Raw genomic sequence first — 14,562 nt, forward strand, 5'->3', positions numbered from 1 at the left:
CCCAGCACTGGGTTGCCAAAATAACCCAAATTGGGTTGTTTTTAACCCAGCAGTTTTTAGAGTGTATGCATACTGTATAAACATTTAGTACAAAATGTATCATCATAACACACATATATAGTGATCTAATTTACATGAAACACACCCTTATTTATACAGGTGAAAAAGTAATAAGCCTTAATAAAAAGTAATAACTGTATGTTAAAGGACGTACAGTATGTTTATATTGTTATTTTTTTATTTATTACTTAAATTCATGCTGTGTGTGATTATGATGTATCTAAATGCACAGGCTGAAAATAAATAAGTAAACGAGTTCTTTACTGATTATGTCTTGATACACATTTTATATATCAACATTTAAAACATTGAACATTACAGAATGTATATTGATCTCAGTCTCCAGTTAGGACTGATGAATCCACTGTTCACTCAATAAGGATATTATTTTGGATCAAAAGTTTAAAGATTTCCCTCTAATTTAATTAATTATTGCAAATATAAAAAAAAATATACTGGATTTTTAAATCTGACCCATATTAAAGATTAAAAATAAATTCTGGTGAATATGGTTTGAAGATCAGTTATAGGGCTGGGGATTATATCACATTAACATGAAGGATCATCATAATGAGACCAACATCAGAACAGATTTATTTATCATTTTTTACAATTCTTATTAAACGCATTTAAAAAAAGAAATCAAGATAATACTAACATTGTTCTAATTTTTTTTATTAAGAGATAAAGAAGAATTTAGAAATGTATATTATATTTGATTAACAGGACAGATGATCAGTGGTGCTGAATCTTTACCTCCGTCAATGTAACAGGGGCTGAATAATGGATAAAGTTTCTCAGTGAAAGTCTGACCAGTGAACGAGTAGATATGAGATTTTGCATCAACATCATAGAAGGAGATCAAACCCTCCTCATAATCCACAAACACCCCCACCTTCTGAGGAGCCTGTTTCAAGGAGAGGGAGACAGGAGGAGAGTCCAGAGCTAAATATTCAGTATTATTCCTCAGCCACACACACCAATATCCATCATCAGTGCTAAGTGTAATATTTCCTTTCCTGTTAGCAGACTCTATGACCACTCCTAAATCCCAATCAGTGCCTCTGATCTGCACCTCATAGTAAAATCTCCCTGAGGTGAATCCCTCATTTCCCAACACATAGACACAATGATCAAACCTCTCTGGATTATCAGGGAGTTTCTGTCTCTTGTCTCCACATGTAACTTGTTTCCCATCATCAGACAGGATGAGATTAGGATGAGCTGTATCAGGATCCAGAGTCAAATCCACTGAGAGACAGAAACACAGAGTACATCAGTTTTATTACTGCACAGTGTGGAACAGTGAAGAAATCTAAATACATTTAGTCATGTGATCAATAAGAGCTCACAAACCTGCATATTGTTGAATTCTCTTCAGTTCTGTTTGGAAAATTATATTAAACATAATTAACTGTTAAGATTTTATTTTGCTTCATTGATGGGTAGATTGTGGGTTTTTTGTTAAAAAACAACAACAACAAAAGTATTCATTATGAAATAATAGTAATTTAATATAAATAGTAAAATTAATAGTTTCCACAAAAACCTTCCCTTACAAATCATTAAACACTTACTGATCTCTGGAATCTTCTCCATTTCCTTTAAGCACTTATGTATGTCGCTCTGGATAAGGGTGGGTGCCAAATGCTGTAAATGTAAATGTAATGTAAATGGACCGGGAGAGGAAACCGGAGTACCTGGAGGAAACCCCCGAATCACGGGGAGAACATGCAAACTCCACACACACAAGGCAGAGGCGGGAATCGAACCCCCAACCCTGTAGATGTGAGGCGAACCTGCTAACCACTAAGCCACCATAGCCCCCGCTGGTAGTTATTGTGACTAGAAATTGCAGTTGTTTTCCTAAATCAGCACAAACAGCTTTCAGTAGACCTTTCCCATGAGACATTGGTAGTTCCTGTGTTATCAATGATCAGGGCCCTTCCTCTATCACACTGCACATGGAGTGTTGGGTCATGCGGCGCAGCTGAACATAATAAATTATGAAACCTTTTTTTACTCTTGCCCGTGCCTACCAGTTTAATATTTTATACTTTAATTCTCTCAAACCTCAAAACTTCCAGGACAATGAGTAGATATGAGATTTTGCATCAATATCATAGAAGGAGATCAGACCCTCATCATAATCCACAAACACCCCCACCTTCTGAGGAGCCTGTTGTAAAGAGAGTGAGACAGGAGGAGAGTCCAGAGCCTTATATTTAATCTCATTCCTCAGCCACACACACCAATATCCATCCTCAGGGCTGTATGTAATCTTCCTTTTCTTGTTAATAGACTCTAGACCACTCCTAAATCCCACCCACCGATCTACCGAGTCGATAACGTGGTGAGACAGGGTTAGTCTGTTCTATAGGTAGTGAGTACAGTATGAGGTAATGGCTTGTGATGTCATTGCTTTGAGGTATGATATCTATATCAGTGACATCTATTCCGTGTAATATTATTAAATCTAGCGTATGATTAAGACGATGAGTTGCTCTAGTGATGTTTTATTTAAGTCAAAATGAGTTTAGTAGGTCCATAAATGTGAGTCCTAAAGCATCGTTTGTATCGTCAACGTGAATGTTAAAATCTCCTACAATTAACGCTTTATCAAAATTAACCAATAGGTCTGAAATAAAATCTGCAAATACTCTAAGAATATCAGTGTAGGGCCCTGGGGGTCTTTACAAGGTTGCTAGAGTTTCAAACAATTTTCTAGGCAAGAAACTCATTTCAAACAATTAAACTCTTCAAGGCTGTGCACGTTGCATGTGCCTTGTATTTGTTCATTTTCCTACTTGTGAGCCTCATGCTGTGGGCAGCAGTATGAGATCTCCATACTGCTGAGAGATACTGAGAGAGATACTGAGAGAGATATGAGATACTGGTTGGAGAATATTTTGCTGATGGGTTAGTTGACTCTTGTTCTCCAGTTTCCCAATAAAAACCTGCAACCACATCTGTCCCTGTTTATGTCTCTAGAGCATCCTGCAGAGCGGCCACTGACTGTTTCACCTTCAGTGAAGATTGTCTATGGTCTCTGTGTATTTAACTGATCCCCACAGAAGCAGACGTGATACTCTTTTACTCATTTCACCTAAAGTTTAAACATCTGTCTTAACTCAGTATGTATGTCTTTTATTAAGATTTAGTACTTCCACTTACTTCATATATATTCTTGGTTCTGTATATTTTGTATTATACAGGATCTGTCATTAACGTCTGGGAAAATTCTTAGCCAAGACACCAGATGGAGTCCTGGCAGAATTCTGTTTATTTAAGTTCACATGTTTTTCCCACCTGTTGCTAGTTATTCTTAATCTGCTTCCTTATTTATACCTGCCCTTGTGTACCTGTCTTGTTTATCATTGTTTCATTTCACATTTTGTCATTTCAGGTTTTGTTTTTTAACGTCATGTCTAAATAAATGTATGGAGTTGTATCCTGCATTTAGATTTAGTTTGTGATGTTTCCTGTAAAAACGTGACAGGAACATTATTTTATTATTCTTATTATGAAACTTTGTATATTTTACACTGCATGTTCCTACAGAAGGTTCAACAAATTTGATGTCAATTCTTCACATATTTTATATTGTTTCATTAATTTCAATTAAAGTTTATTTGTATAGTGCTTTTTACAATTGACATTGTCTTAAATTAGCTTTACAGAACATTAACATAAAACAAATTATAAAAAATTATATAAAGAATTTTAGAGTACAAAATTCAAGATTAATATTAGCTATATTTAAATGTGTTTGTATTTATCCCCAATGAGCAAGTCTGAGGTGACTCAGGCAGCAGTAGCAAGGAAAAGCTCCCATGAATGGAAGTAAGAAACCTTGACAGGAACCAGACTCAAAGGGCAACCCATCCTCGTATACTGTATATCCTCATACAAATGCTGTATTGATGCAAAAGACCACATGGAGTTAGAATCGCCATGGCATCATATATCATTAAAACAAATCAGTTAATTTCTTATATTGTAATGAGTAGTAATAATTCATCCACCACACAACAGTTTAGTAACAGGATCGGACACTAAAAATTGTAAAGTTATGCAGTAAACATAATGATGTATATCACAGCAACATAACTAAACATAAAAGCCTAAAGAAGAAATCACTTTACAGATAAACACATCCATACAACAGCTTTATTAGTATTATAACCTTAAAACTCACACAGAGGGGGAAGGAAAATGATTAAAGTAAATGAAATTTGACTCAGAAGACTGAGATATGACTCTAGTGGTCAATCGTGACATTGCAGGTGGTAAAAGCACAAAATATTGCAGAGCTGCAAGCTCTGCCTACTAGTACCATATTTTCATATTTTAGGCATAATAAAATATGCAAATCCTCATTAATGATTACCAAATTATTGAAAATAAGAGAAAATTGCTTGCACTTTTACATCTGAAATGTATTGAAAATTGAGAAGATATTCTGGTGGATGTGATTTGAAGTTAATGAGATCAATGAGAGTAATGATGGACCCTGGCGGTGGATCCAGACCGCTTTAACGTGATGGATCATCACAACAAAGCAAATTAAATTCAAAATTTTTAAACAAAAGTCTTGTTAAACGTATTCAAGTAAATACCTCAGAATACTAAAATTATAATTTATTGAGAAATAAATCAGTTTTAAAAAAAAGTATATTAAATTTTAACTGACAGGACAAATGATCAGTGGTGCTGACTCAGTATTACAGGGGTTGAATATCAGATAAAGTTTCTCAGTGAAAGTCTGACCAGTGAAAGAGTAGATATGAGATTTTGCATCAACATCATAGAAGGAGATCAAACCCTCCTCATAATCCACAAACACCCCCACCTTCTGAGGAGCCTGTTTCAAGGAGAGTGAGACAGGAGGAGAGTCCAGAGCCACATATTCAGTCTCATTCCTCAGCCACAGAGACCAATATCCATCCTCAGGACTGGCTGTAATATTTCCTTTCCTGTTAGCAGACTCTATGACCACTCCTAAATCCCAATCAGTCTTCCCTCTGACCTGCACCTCATAGTAAAATCTCCCTGAGGTGAATCCTTCCTTTGCAGATACATAATAAAAACAATCAAACCTCTCTGGATTATCAGTGAGATTCTGTTCTGTGTTTCCAAATGTAACCTGTTTCCCATCATCAGACAGGATGAGTTCAGGATAAGCTGTATCAGGATCCAGAGTCACATCCACTGAGAGACAGAAACACAGCGTACATCAGTTTTAAAACTGCACAGTGTGCAACAGTGAAGAAATCTAAATACATTTAGTCATGTGATCAATAAGAGCTCACAAACCTGCATATTGTTGAATTCTCTTCAGTTCTGTTTGGAAAATTATATTGAAAATAATTAATTGTTTTTACTTCATTGATTGGTAGATTGTAGGTTTTTTGTTTAAACAAAAACAACAAAAGTATTTGTTATGAAGTAATAGTAATTTAGTATAAATAGTAAAATTAATCTATTCCACAAAAACATATTCTTTAAAATCATTAAACACTTACTGATCTCTGGAATCTTCTCCATTTCCTCTCTGAGAGTTTCCTGAAGCTGAGACAGAGCTCTCCTCAGAGTCTCCACATTCAGATGAGTGTTAATTGTGAGATCAGTCCAGTCCTGGGTGTGTGGAGGGCTGCACAGTGACGTGTAAATCTACAGTACAGCAGGAGAGAGGAGAAATTCCTCAGCATGAGTTCTGCTGTCTTGTCATGTGCTGCATTGATATTGAGAAACAGAGGGACTCTGACCTGTAGAAGGTGGAGGTGATCCTCAGTGTGTGAGAGCTTCTCCAGCTCAGTGTTTCTCCTCTTTAGCTCAGTGATTTCCTGCTCCAGCTCTTTAATGAACTCTTCAGCCTGCCTCTCTGCTGCTTTCTGCTTCTCCTCCATCACATTAACCAGATCAGCCTGGCTTCTCACAATGCAGCTCATCAGATTACTGAAGATCTTCACAAAGTCTGTTTTCTCCTTCTCTGTGGTTTTCTAACAGGAGATAAATCGAGCTAAATTGATATATTCCATATGATTATATCATGATTTTAATAGTGTTTTTATAAAGGCACTATGATGTAGATTAGTTGCGAGTCTCACTTCATTGAGTTTTATAGAGTGTTTGATCTCCTGAATCTTCTTCAGTCGCTCTTGGATCATCTGCTGAACTTCTGCTTGTGTATTTCCCAACTGGATCTAGGACAAAAATTGTTTAAACTTCCATTTTCCTTTTTCGTTATATTATATTATGTTATATTTTTTAATTATCTATTATTGTTTTCAGTCTATTACCTTCTTCTCCCCACTCTCCTCCTCTAATGGAACTGTGTTGTGAGTTTTGTGCTCTCCTTCAATACAGAACTTACACACACATTTCTGGTCATCTCTACAGAACAGCTCCAGGGGTCTCTCATGTTTCTGACAGATGATAATCCTCCAACAGTGCCAGCAGTGCCATCATGAAGCATTACATACCCGGGTCACCAGAGCATTGATATGTTTCTAGCAATTAGACTGATCGTTAACACCTTGACAAAATCACAGAATTAATTTGTGGGCAAAAATTTAAGACGAAAATGTTATAGTGAACACATGCTTCTTCATGACGGTTTTGTAATGAACACCGTAATAGTTAGGTCCGATGATGAGTAGCGATTGTGCTTCATGACTGTATTTGCAGACTTTGACATTTTATGATAGCTATATGTACATTAAGGAAAATATTTCGTTTTTACACTGTGCTCTGCAGTTCTCTAATAAAAGTGTATTTCATGCTATTTTGTATCACATGTAGTCGCGCCATCTCCTCCTGCGCTCCCATTGTGGACAATGTGACTGTAAGGCAGCGCTGATTATTCATTCATCTTCTACCGCTTATCCGAACTACTCGGGTCATGGGGAGCCTGTGCCTATCCTCAGGCGTCATTGGGCATCAAGGCAGGATACACCCTGGACGGAGTAGCGTTGATTATTATTATTATTATTATTTTATTTTAATACATTTTGAATTACGTTTGGATTTTACTAGATGTATATAGCCTAAAACAATCGGCACAAACAACACTGTTGGATTTAATTCTCGTGATAATGTGGATATAACGTATGAAATGGAGTGAAAATTAAATGTTATTAATTCTTATAATCGTTCTTCTCACATGTATTTTCTACAATCTAACTTCTGTTCACGACCTCACCATCTGTGTCGCCAATTCCCTTTGTCTCCAGAATGTGCATACGCACAGCTCAAAGTTTGCTTAAAGGTGCGCACATTTTCCCGTCAAGTTTTTTTTTTATAGATCACAACCTTTGCGTGAAAACTGGCGTACGCACGTTTCCGGCCCCGTTTTGTGTGTACGCACGCTTTATAAATGAGACCCCTGGTCTTTTACCATTTTTTTTTCTTCCTTAATCTTTAGTTAAAAGAATGATTATAAAGTTATAATTTATATAACTGATACCAGTTAAGCGTGAGTGGGACACCATGGCCCCTGAGGTCAGTGGACAGACGCTGTCTCTCTGAAATAGTATCAGGTTTGTTGTACCTGAGAGTGGAGCACAGGTGGAGGAGGTGCTGTTAGAGGTTTGAGAGCAAGTCGGCTGTGAGAACATCTACTCTGCCTCATGACTGAATTGAGCGATTGAGGTATTTCTGTAAATCAAACTCTAGTCATCAAGCTGATTGAAAATGGATTGTGGGTAAACAGAGATCTGGTGTGAGTTTCCTCTTCATTGGCACCTGAGGCATGAGTCATAATCTCTAAACTGCCTCCATTCGCTTAACATGAAGTTATAATAAAATCTCCATCAGAAGTAATTCACTCAGCTGTAAGAAGACAGCAGTAAAACATGTCTTTTCAGAACATGTCTTAAGTGAACTTTAAGTGCGAACATGGAGGCAGCAGTTACAGAGTATTCACCAGCACTAGCAGTGAGGTGTGGTAATAGTGGTACAAGTGGAATAAGTGCTTATTTTATTTGTGCAATAATCATGTCCAGTCATCAGTTATTCCTCATACAAAGTAATACTGTCTATACAAGAAATAGCAGTTAAATAAATCCACTGTTCACTCAGTGAGGATGTTATTTTTGGCCCAAAAGCTTAGAAACTGAACTTCTACTTATTCATCTAACGATTAGAAAAAAGCTTTTATTATTACATTTGACCCATAGTAAAGAGCGAAAATATATAGTGGTGATTATTTAAACTATTTAAATATACATAAACTTTTAGAACCATATATTAGATTTGATTACACGGACAGATGACCAATGGTGCTGAAATTTTACCTCCATCGTTGAGACAGAGGCTGAAAAATGGATAAGGTTTCTCAGTGAAAGTCTGACCAGTGAAGGATGTAGTGGAAATTTTCACTTTAGAGATGTTCATAAGAACTTGTCCTTCTATGCTTCTACAGTATGCTTCTCATGGCTGGTAGTCAGAGATGAGGGAATCGAGTCATATGACTTGACTTGAGTCAGACTTAAGTCTGTAGTTGGAACACACCCTCCGGTCCCCCTTCTTAAACAGATGGACCACCACCCCAGTCTGCCAGTCCAGAGGCACTGTCCCCAGCCGCCATGCGATGTTGCATAGCCAAAACAGCCCCACAACATCCAGAGACTTTTAGGTACTTAAGGCAGATCTCATCCACCCCCAGTGCCTTGCCACTGAGGAGCTTCTCAACTACCTCAGTGACCTCAGCTTGGGGGATCGACGAGTCCACAACTGAGCCCCCAGCCTCTACTTCCTCAGTGGAAGACTCTTCGGTGGGGTTGAGGAGAACCTTGAAGTACTCCTTCCACCGTCCGAGGATGTCCCCAGTCGAAATCAGCAGAGTCCCACTCCCATCATAAACAGTGTGCGCAGGGCACTGCATCCCCCTCCTGAGGAGCCGAACAGTTTGCCAGAATTTCTTTGAGGCTGACCAATAGTCCTTCTCCATGGCCTCACCAAACTCCTCCCAGACCCGGATTTTTGCCTCCACAACCACCCAGGCTGAAGCTCGCTTGGCCCTCCGGTACCTATCAGCTGCCTCTGGAGTCCCCCGAGCCAACCAGGCTTGATAGGACTCTTTCGTCAGCTTGACGGCATCCCGTACTTCCGGGGTCCACCACCAGCTTCGGGAATTGCTGCCACGACAGGCACCGGAGACCTTATGGCCACAGCTCCAAGCGGCCGCGTCGACAATGGAGGTGGAGAACATGGTCCACTCAGACTCAATGTCTCCAACCTCCCTCGGGATCTGGTTGAAGCGCTGCCGGAGGTGGGAGTTGAAGATCTCTCTGACCAAAGACTGTGCCAAATGTTCCCAGCGGACCCTCACAGTAAGTTTGGGTATGCCAAGTCTGTCCAACTTCCTTCCCCACCATCGGATCCAACTCACCACCAGGTGGTGATCAGTTGACAGCTCCGCCCCTCTCTTTACCCGAGTGTCCAAGACATTTGACCGGAGGTCAGATGAAACAACCACAAAGTCGATCATCGACCTCCAACCTATGGTGTCCTGGTGCCATGTGTACTGATGGACACCCTTATGCTTGAACATGGTGTTTGTTATGGACAAATTGTGACTAGCACAGAAGTCCAATAACAGAACACCACTCAGGTTCAGGTCGGGGGTGGGGGGGCCTTCCTCCCAATCATGCCCCTCCAGGTGTCACTGTCGAAGTCCCCCAGTAGAACGACGGAGTCCCCGGTCGAAGCACTTTCCATCACTCCTCCCAGAGACGCCAAGAAGGTCGGATACTCTACACTGCCATTCGGCCCGTAAGCACAAATAACAGTGAGAGACCTATCCCCGACCCCAAGGCGCAGGGAAACGACCCTCTCGTTCACCGGGATGAACTCCAGCACATGGCTGCTGAGCTGGGGGGCTATGAGCAAGCCCACACTAGCCTACCGCCTTTCACAATGGGCAACTCCAGAGTATTAGAGTCCAGCCTCTCTCGAGGAGTTGGGTTCCAGAGCCCAAGTTGTGCGTGGAGGCAAGCCCAACTATCTCTAGACGGTATCTCTCAACCTCCTGCACCAGCTCAGGCTCCTTCCCCCTCAGCGAGGTGACATTCCATGTCCCTAGAGCCAGACTAGGTCAAACAAGTCACTGGCAAGTCATACAGATGTTTGATGATTTAACTAAATGTATATATTAAACAAAGTTAAATCTACAATTGGGGTTGGGGCTCGCATGCAAGCGCCTGGTGGCCGGGTCTTACCCCACGGGGCCCGGCCGGCTCAGCCCGAAGGAGCGACGTGGGGCCGATCTCCTGTGGGCCCACCACCTGCAGGAGAAACCGTAAGGGGCTGGTGCAATGTGGATTGGGTGGCAGTCGAAGGTGGGAGCCTAGGCGACCCAATCCCTGGACACAGAATCTGGCTCTAGGGACATGGAATGTCACCTCGCCGGGGGGGAAAGAAGCCTGAGCTGGTGCGGGAGGTTGAGAGATACCGACTAGAGATAGTTGGGCTAGCCTCCACGCACAGCTTGGGCTCTGGAACCCAACTCCTCGAGAGAGGCTGGGCTCTCTACTACTCTGGAGTTACCCGCGGTGAGAGGCGGCAGGCTGGTGTGGGCTTGCTCATTGCCCCCCAGCTCAGCAGCCATGTGTTGGAGTTTACCCCGGTGAACGAGAGGGTCATTTCCCTGCGCCTTCGGGTCGGGGAGAGGTCTCTCACTGTTATTTGTGCTTATGGGCCAAATGGCAGTGTAGAGTACCCGACCTTCTTGGCGTCCCTGGGAGGGGTGCTGGAAAGTGCTCCGACTGGGGACTCAGTCATTCTACTGGGAGACTTCAACGCCCACGTGGGCAGCAACAGTGACACAGTGGTTGTTTCATCTGACCTCCGGCCGTATGTCTTGGAAACTCGGGTAAAGATGGGGCGGAGCTGTCAACTGATCACCACCTGGTGGTGAGTTGGATCTGATGGCCGGGGAGGAAGTTGGACAGACTTGGCAGACCCAAACGTACTGTGAGGGTCCGCTGGGAATGTTTGGCAGAGTCTCCGGTCAGAGAGATCTTCAACTCCCACCTCCGGCAGAGCTCCAAGCAGATCCCGAGGGAGGTTGGAGACATTGAGTCTGAGTGGACCATGTTCTCCACCTCTATTGTTGACGCGGCCGCGCAGAGCTGTGGCCATAAGGTCTCCGGTGCCTGTCGTGGTGGCAATCCCCGAACCCGGTGGTGGACCCCGGAAGTAAGGGATGCCGTCAAGCTGAAGAAGGAGTCCTATCGAGCCTGGTTGGTTCGAGGGACTCCGGAGGCAGCTGATAGGTACCGGAGGGCCAAGCGAGCCTCAGCCCGGGTGGTTGCAGAGGCAAAAACTCGGGTCTGGGAGGAGTTCGGTGAGGCCATGGAGAAAGACTATCGGTTGGCCTCGAAGAAATTCTGGCAAACCGTCTGGCGCCTCAGGCGGGGGAAGCAGTGCCCTGCTCACACTGTTTACAGTGGGAGTGGGAATCTGCTGACTTCGACTGGGGACATTCTTGGACGGTGGAAGGAGTACTTCGAGGATCTCCTCAACCCCACCGACATGCCTTCCACTGAGGAAGCAGAGGCAGAGGGCTCAGTTGAGGACTCGTTGATCCCCCAAGCTGAGGTCATTGAGGTGGTTGAGAAGCTCCTCGGTGGCAAGGCACCGGGGGTGGATGAGATCCGCCCTGAGTACCTCAAGTCTCTGGATGTTGTGGGGCTGTCTTGGTTGACACGCCTCTGCAACATCGCGTGGCGGCTGGGGACAGTGCCTCTGGACTGGCAGACTGGGTTGGTGATCCCTCTGTTTAAGAAGGGGGACCGGAGGGTGTGTTCCAACTACAGGGGGATCACACTCCTCAGCCTCCCCGAAAAAGTCTATGCCAGGGTACTGGAGAGGAGAATTTGGCCGATAGTCGAACCTCGGATTCAGGAGGAACAATGCGGGTTTCGTCCCGGTCGTGGAACACTGGACCATCTCTATACCCTCACCAGGTTGCTGGAGGGTTCATGGGAGTTTGCCCAACCAGTCCACATGTGCTTTGTGGATCTGGAGAAGGCATTCGACTGTGTCCCTCGTGGTGATCTGTGGGGGGTGCTCTGTGAGTATGGGGTCTGGAGCCCGCTGCTAAGGGCTGTCCGATCCCTATATGACCAGAGCAGGAGTTTGGTTTGCATTGCCGGCAGTAAGTCAGACTTGTTCCCGATGCATGTTGGACTCCGGCAGGGCTGCCCTTTGTCACCGGTCCTGATCATTATTTATATGGACAGGATTTCTAGGCACAGTCGGGGGCTGGAGGGAGTCCAGTTTGGGGACAACGGGATTTCGTCTCTGCTTTTTGCAGATGATGTTGTCCTGTTGGCTTCTTCAAATCAGGACCTTCAGCGTGCACTGGGATGGTTTGCAGCCGAGTGTGAAGCGGCGGGGATGAGAATCAGCACCTCCAAGTCCGAGGCCATGGTTCTCAGCCGGAAAAGGGTGGCTTGCCCCCTTCAGGTTGGTGGAAAGCTCCTGCCTCAAGTGGAGGAGTTTAAGTATCTTGGGGTCTTGTTCACGAGTGAGGGAAGGATGGAGCGGGAGATCGACAGGCGGATCGGTGTACCTTCTGCAGTGATGCGGTCGATATACCTGTCTGTTGTGGTAAAGAAAGAGCTGAGCCGCAAGGCGAAGCTCTCTATTTACCAGTCGATCTACGTTCCTAATCTCACCTATGGTCATGAGCTTTGGGTCATGACCGAAAGGACAAGATCCCGGATACAGGCGGCCGAAATGAGTTTCCTCTGCAGGGTGGCTGGGCGCTCCCTTAGAGATAGGGTGAGGAGCTCGGTCACTCGGGAGGAGCTCAGAGTAGAGCCGCTGCTCCTCCACATCGAGAGGAGTCAGCTGAGGTGGCTCGGGCATCTGTTCCGGATGCCTCCTGGACGCCTCCCTGGGGAGGTGTTCCGGGCATGTCCAACCGGGAGGAGGCCCCGGGGAAGACCTAGGACACGCTGGAGGGACTATGTCTCTTAGCTGGCCTGGGAATGCCTCGGTATTCCCCCAGAGGAGCTGGAGGAAGTGTCTGGGGAGAGGGAAGTCTGGGTGTCCCTGCTCAGACTGCTGCCCCCGTGACCCGGCCCCAGATAAGCGGTAGAAGATGCATGGATGGATGGATGGAGATGAGCAGGCGATGCTTCTAAGCCAATGGTTGATGATGTTTTGCTTTTACATGTCCTGTTTCATTTGAATCCTGGCTATAAAATCCTGATGTTATCAATGATAGGGGCCCTCCCTCTATCATACTGCACGTGGAGTGTTGGGTCCTGCCACGCAGCTGAACACAATAAATTGTGAAACCTTTTTTTACTCTTGCCCGTGCCTACCAGTGTAATATTTTATACTTTAATTCTCTCAAACCTCAAAACTTCCACGACAACGAGTAGATATGAGATTTTGCATCAGTATCATAGAAGGAGATCAGACCCTCATCATAATCCACACACACCCCCACCTTCTGAGGACCCTGTTTCAAAGAGAGTGGGACAGGAGGAGAGTCCAGAGCCTTATATTTAAACTCATTCCTTAGCCACACACACCAATTTCCATTCTAAGGGCTGTATGTAATCTTCCTTTTCTTGTTAATAGACGCTATGTCCACTTCTAAATCCCACTCACCGATCTAACTAGTCGAAAACGTGCTCTAGTGACGTTTTGTTTAAGTCAAAATGAGTTTAGTAGGTCCATAATTGTGAGTCCTAAAGCATTGTTTGTATCGTCAACGTGAATGTTAAAATCTCCTACAATTAACGCTTTATCAAAATTAACCGATAGGTTTGAAAGAAAATCTGCAAGTTAGCTAAGAATATCAGTGTAGGGCCCTGGGGGTCTATACACGGTTGCCAGAGTTTCAAACAATTTTCTAGGCAAGAAACTCATTTCAAACAATTCAAACACAACTCTTCAAGACTCTGTGCATGTTGCATGTACCTTGTGTTTGTTCATTTTCCTAGTTGTGAGCCTCGTGCTGTGGGCAGCAGTATGAGATCTCCAAAAGTCACAAAAAGATTTTTCCACACAGATTCTGGTTGGAGAATATTTTGCTGATGGGTTAGTTGACTCTTGTTCTCCAGTTTCCCAATAAAAACCTGCAACCACATCTGTCCCAGTTTATGTCTCTAGACACCTTCAGTGAAGATTGTCTATGGTCTCTGTGTATTTAACCGATTCCCACAGAAGCAGACGTGATACTCTTTTACCCATTTCACCTAAAGCTTAAACATCTGTCTTAACTCAGTAAGTATGTCTTTTATTAAGATTGTGATCATTATCCAATTTTCTATTTAGTACTTCAACTTACTTCATATATATTCTTTGTTTCTGTATATTTTGGATTATACAGGTACAATTCTTAACCAAGCCACCAGAGGGAGTCCTGGCAGAATTCTGTTTATTGAAGGTCACATGTTTTTCCCACCTGTTGCTAGTTATTCCTTATGTGCTTCCTTATTTATACCTGCCCTTGTGTACCTGTCTTGTTCATCATTG

The 14,562-nt window shown here is 43.3% G+C and overlaps 1 protein-coding gene across 1 annotated transcript; it reads right to left on the minus strand.

Moving 5' to 3' along the window:
* Positions 1-220: 220 nt before the first annotated feature.
* On the minus strand, positions 221-7,693 carry LOC132849268 (pyrin-like). The gene is made up of 6 exons (XM_060875520.1): positions 7,613-7,693; positions 6,171-6,266; positions 5,829-6,062; positions 5,586-5,733; positions 1,417-1,443; positions 221-1,311 (listed from the first exon to the last, which is right to left on the minus strand). The coding sequence occupies exons 1-6, from the start codon at positions 7,691-7,693 to the stop codon at positions 770-772; spliced, it is 1,128 nt and encodes a 375-aa protein (XP_060731503.1). The 3' UTR covers positions 221-769.
* Positions 7,694-14,562: the final 6,869 nt, after the last annotated feature.

The sequence above is a fragment of the Tachysurus vachellii genome, chromosome 7, assembly GCF_030014155.1.
Source record: "Tachysurus vachellii isolate PV-2020 chromosome 7, HZAU_Pvac_v1, whole genome shotgun sequence".
Classification (NCBI taxonomy): Eukaryota; Metazoa; Chordata; class Actinopteri; order Siluriformes; family Bagridae; genus Tachysurus; species Tachysurus vachellii.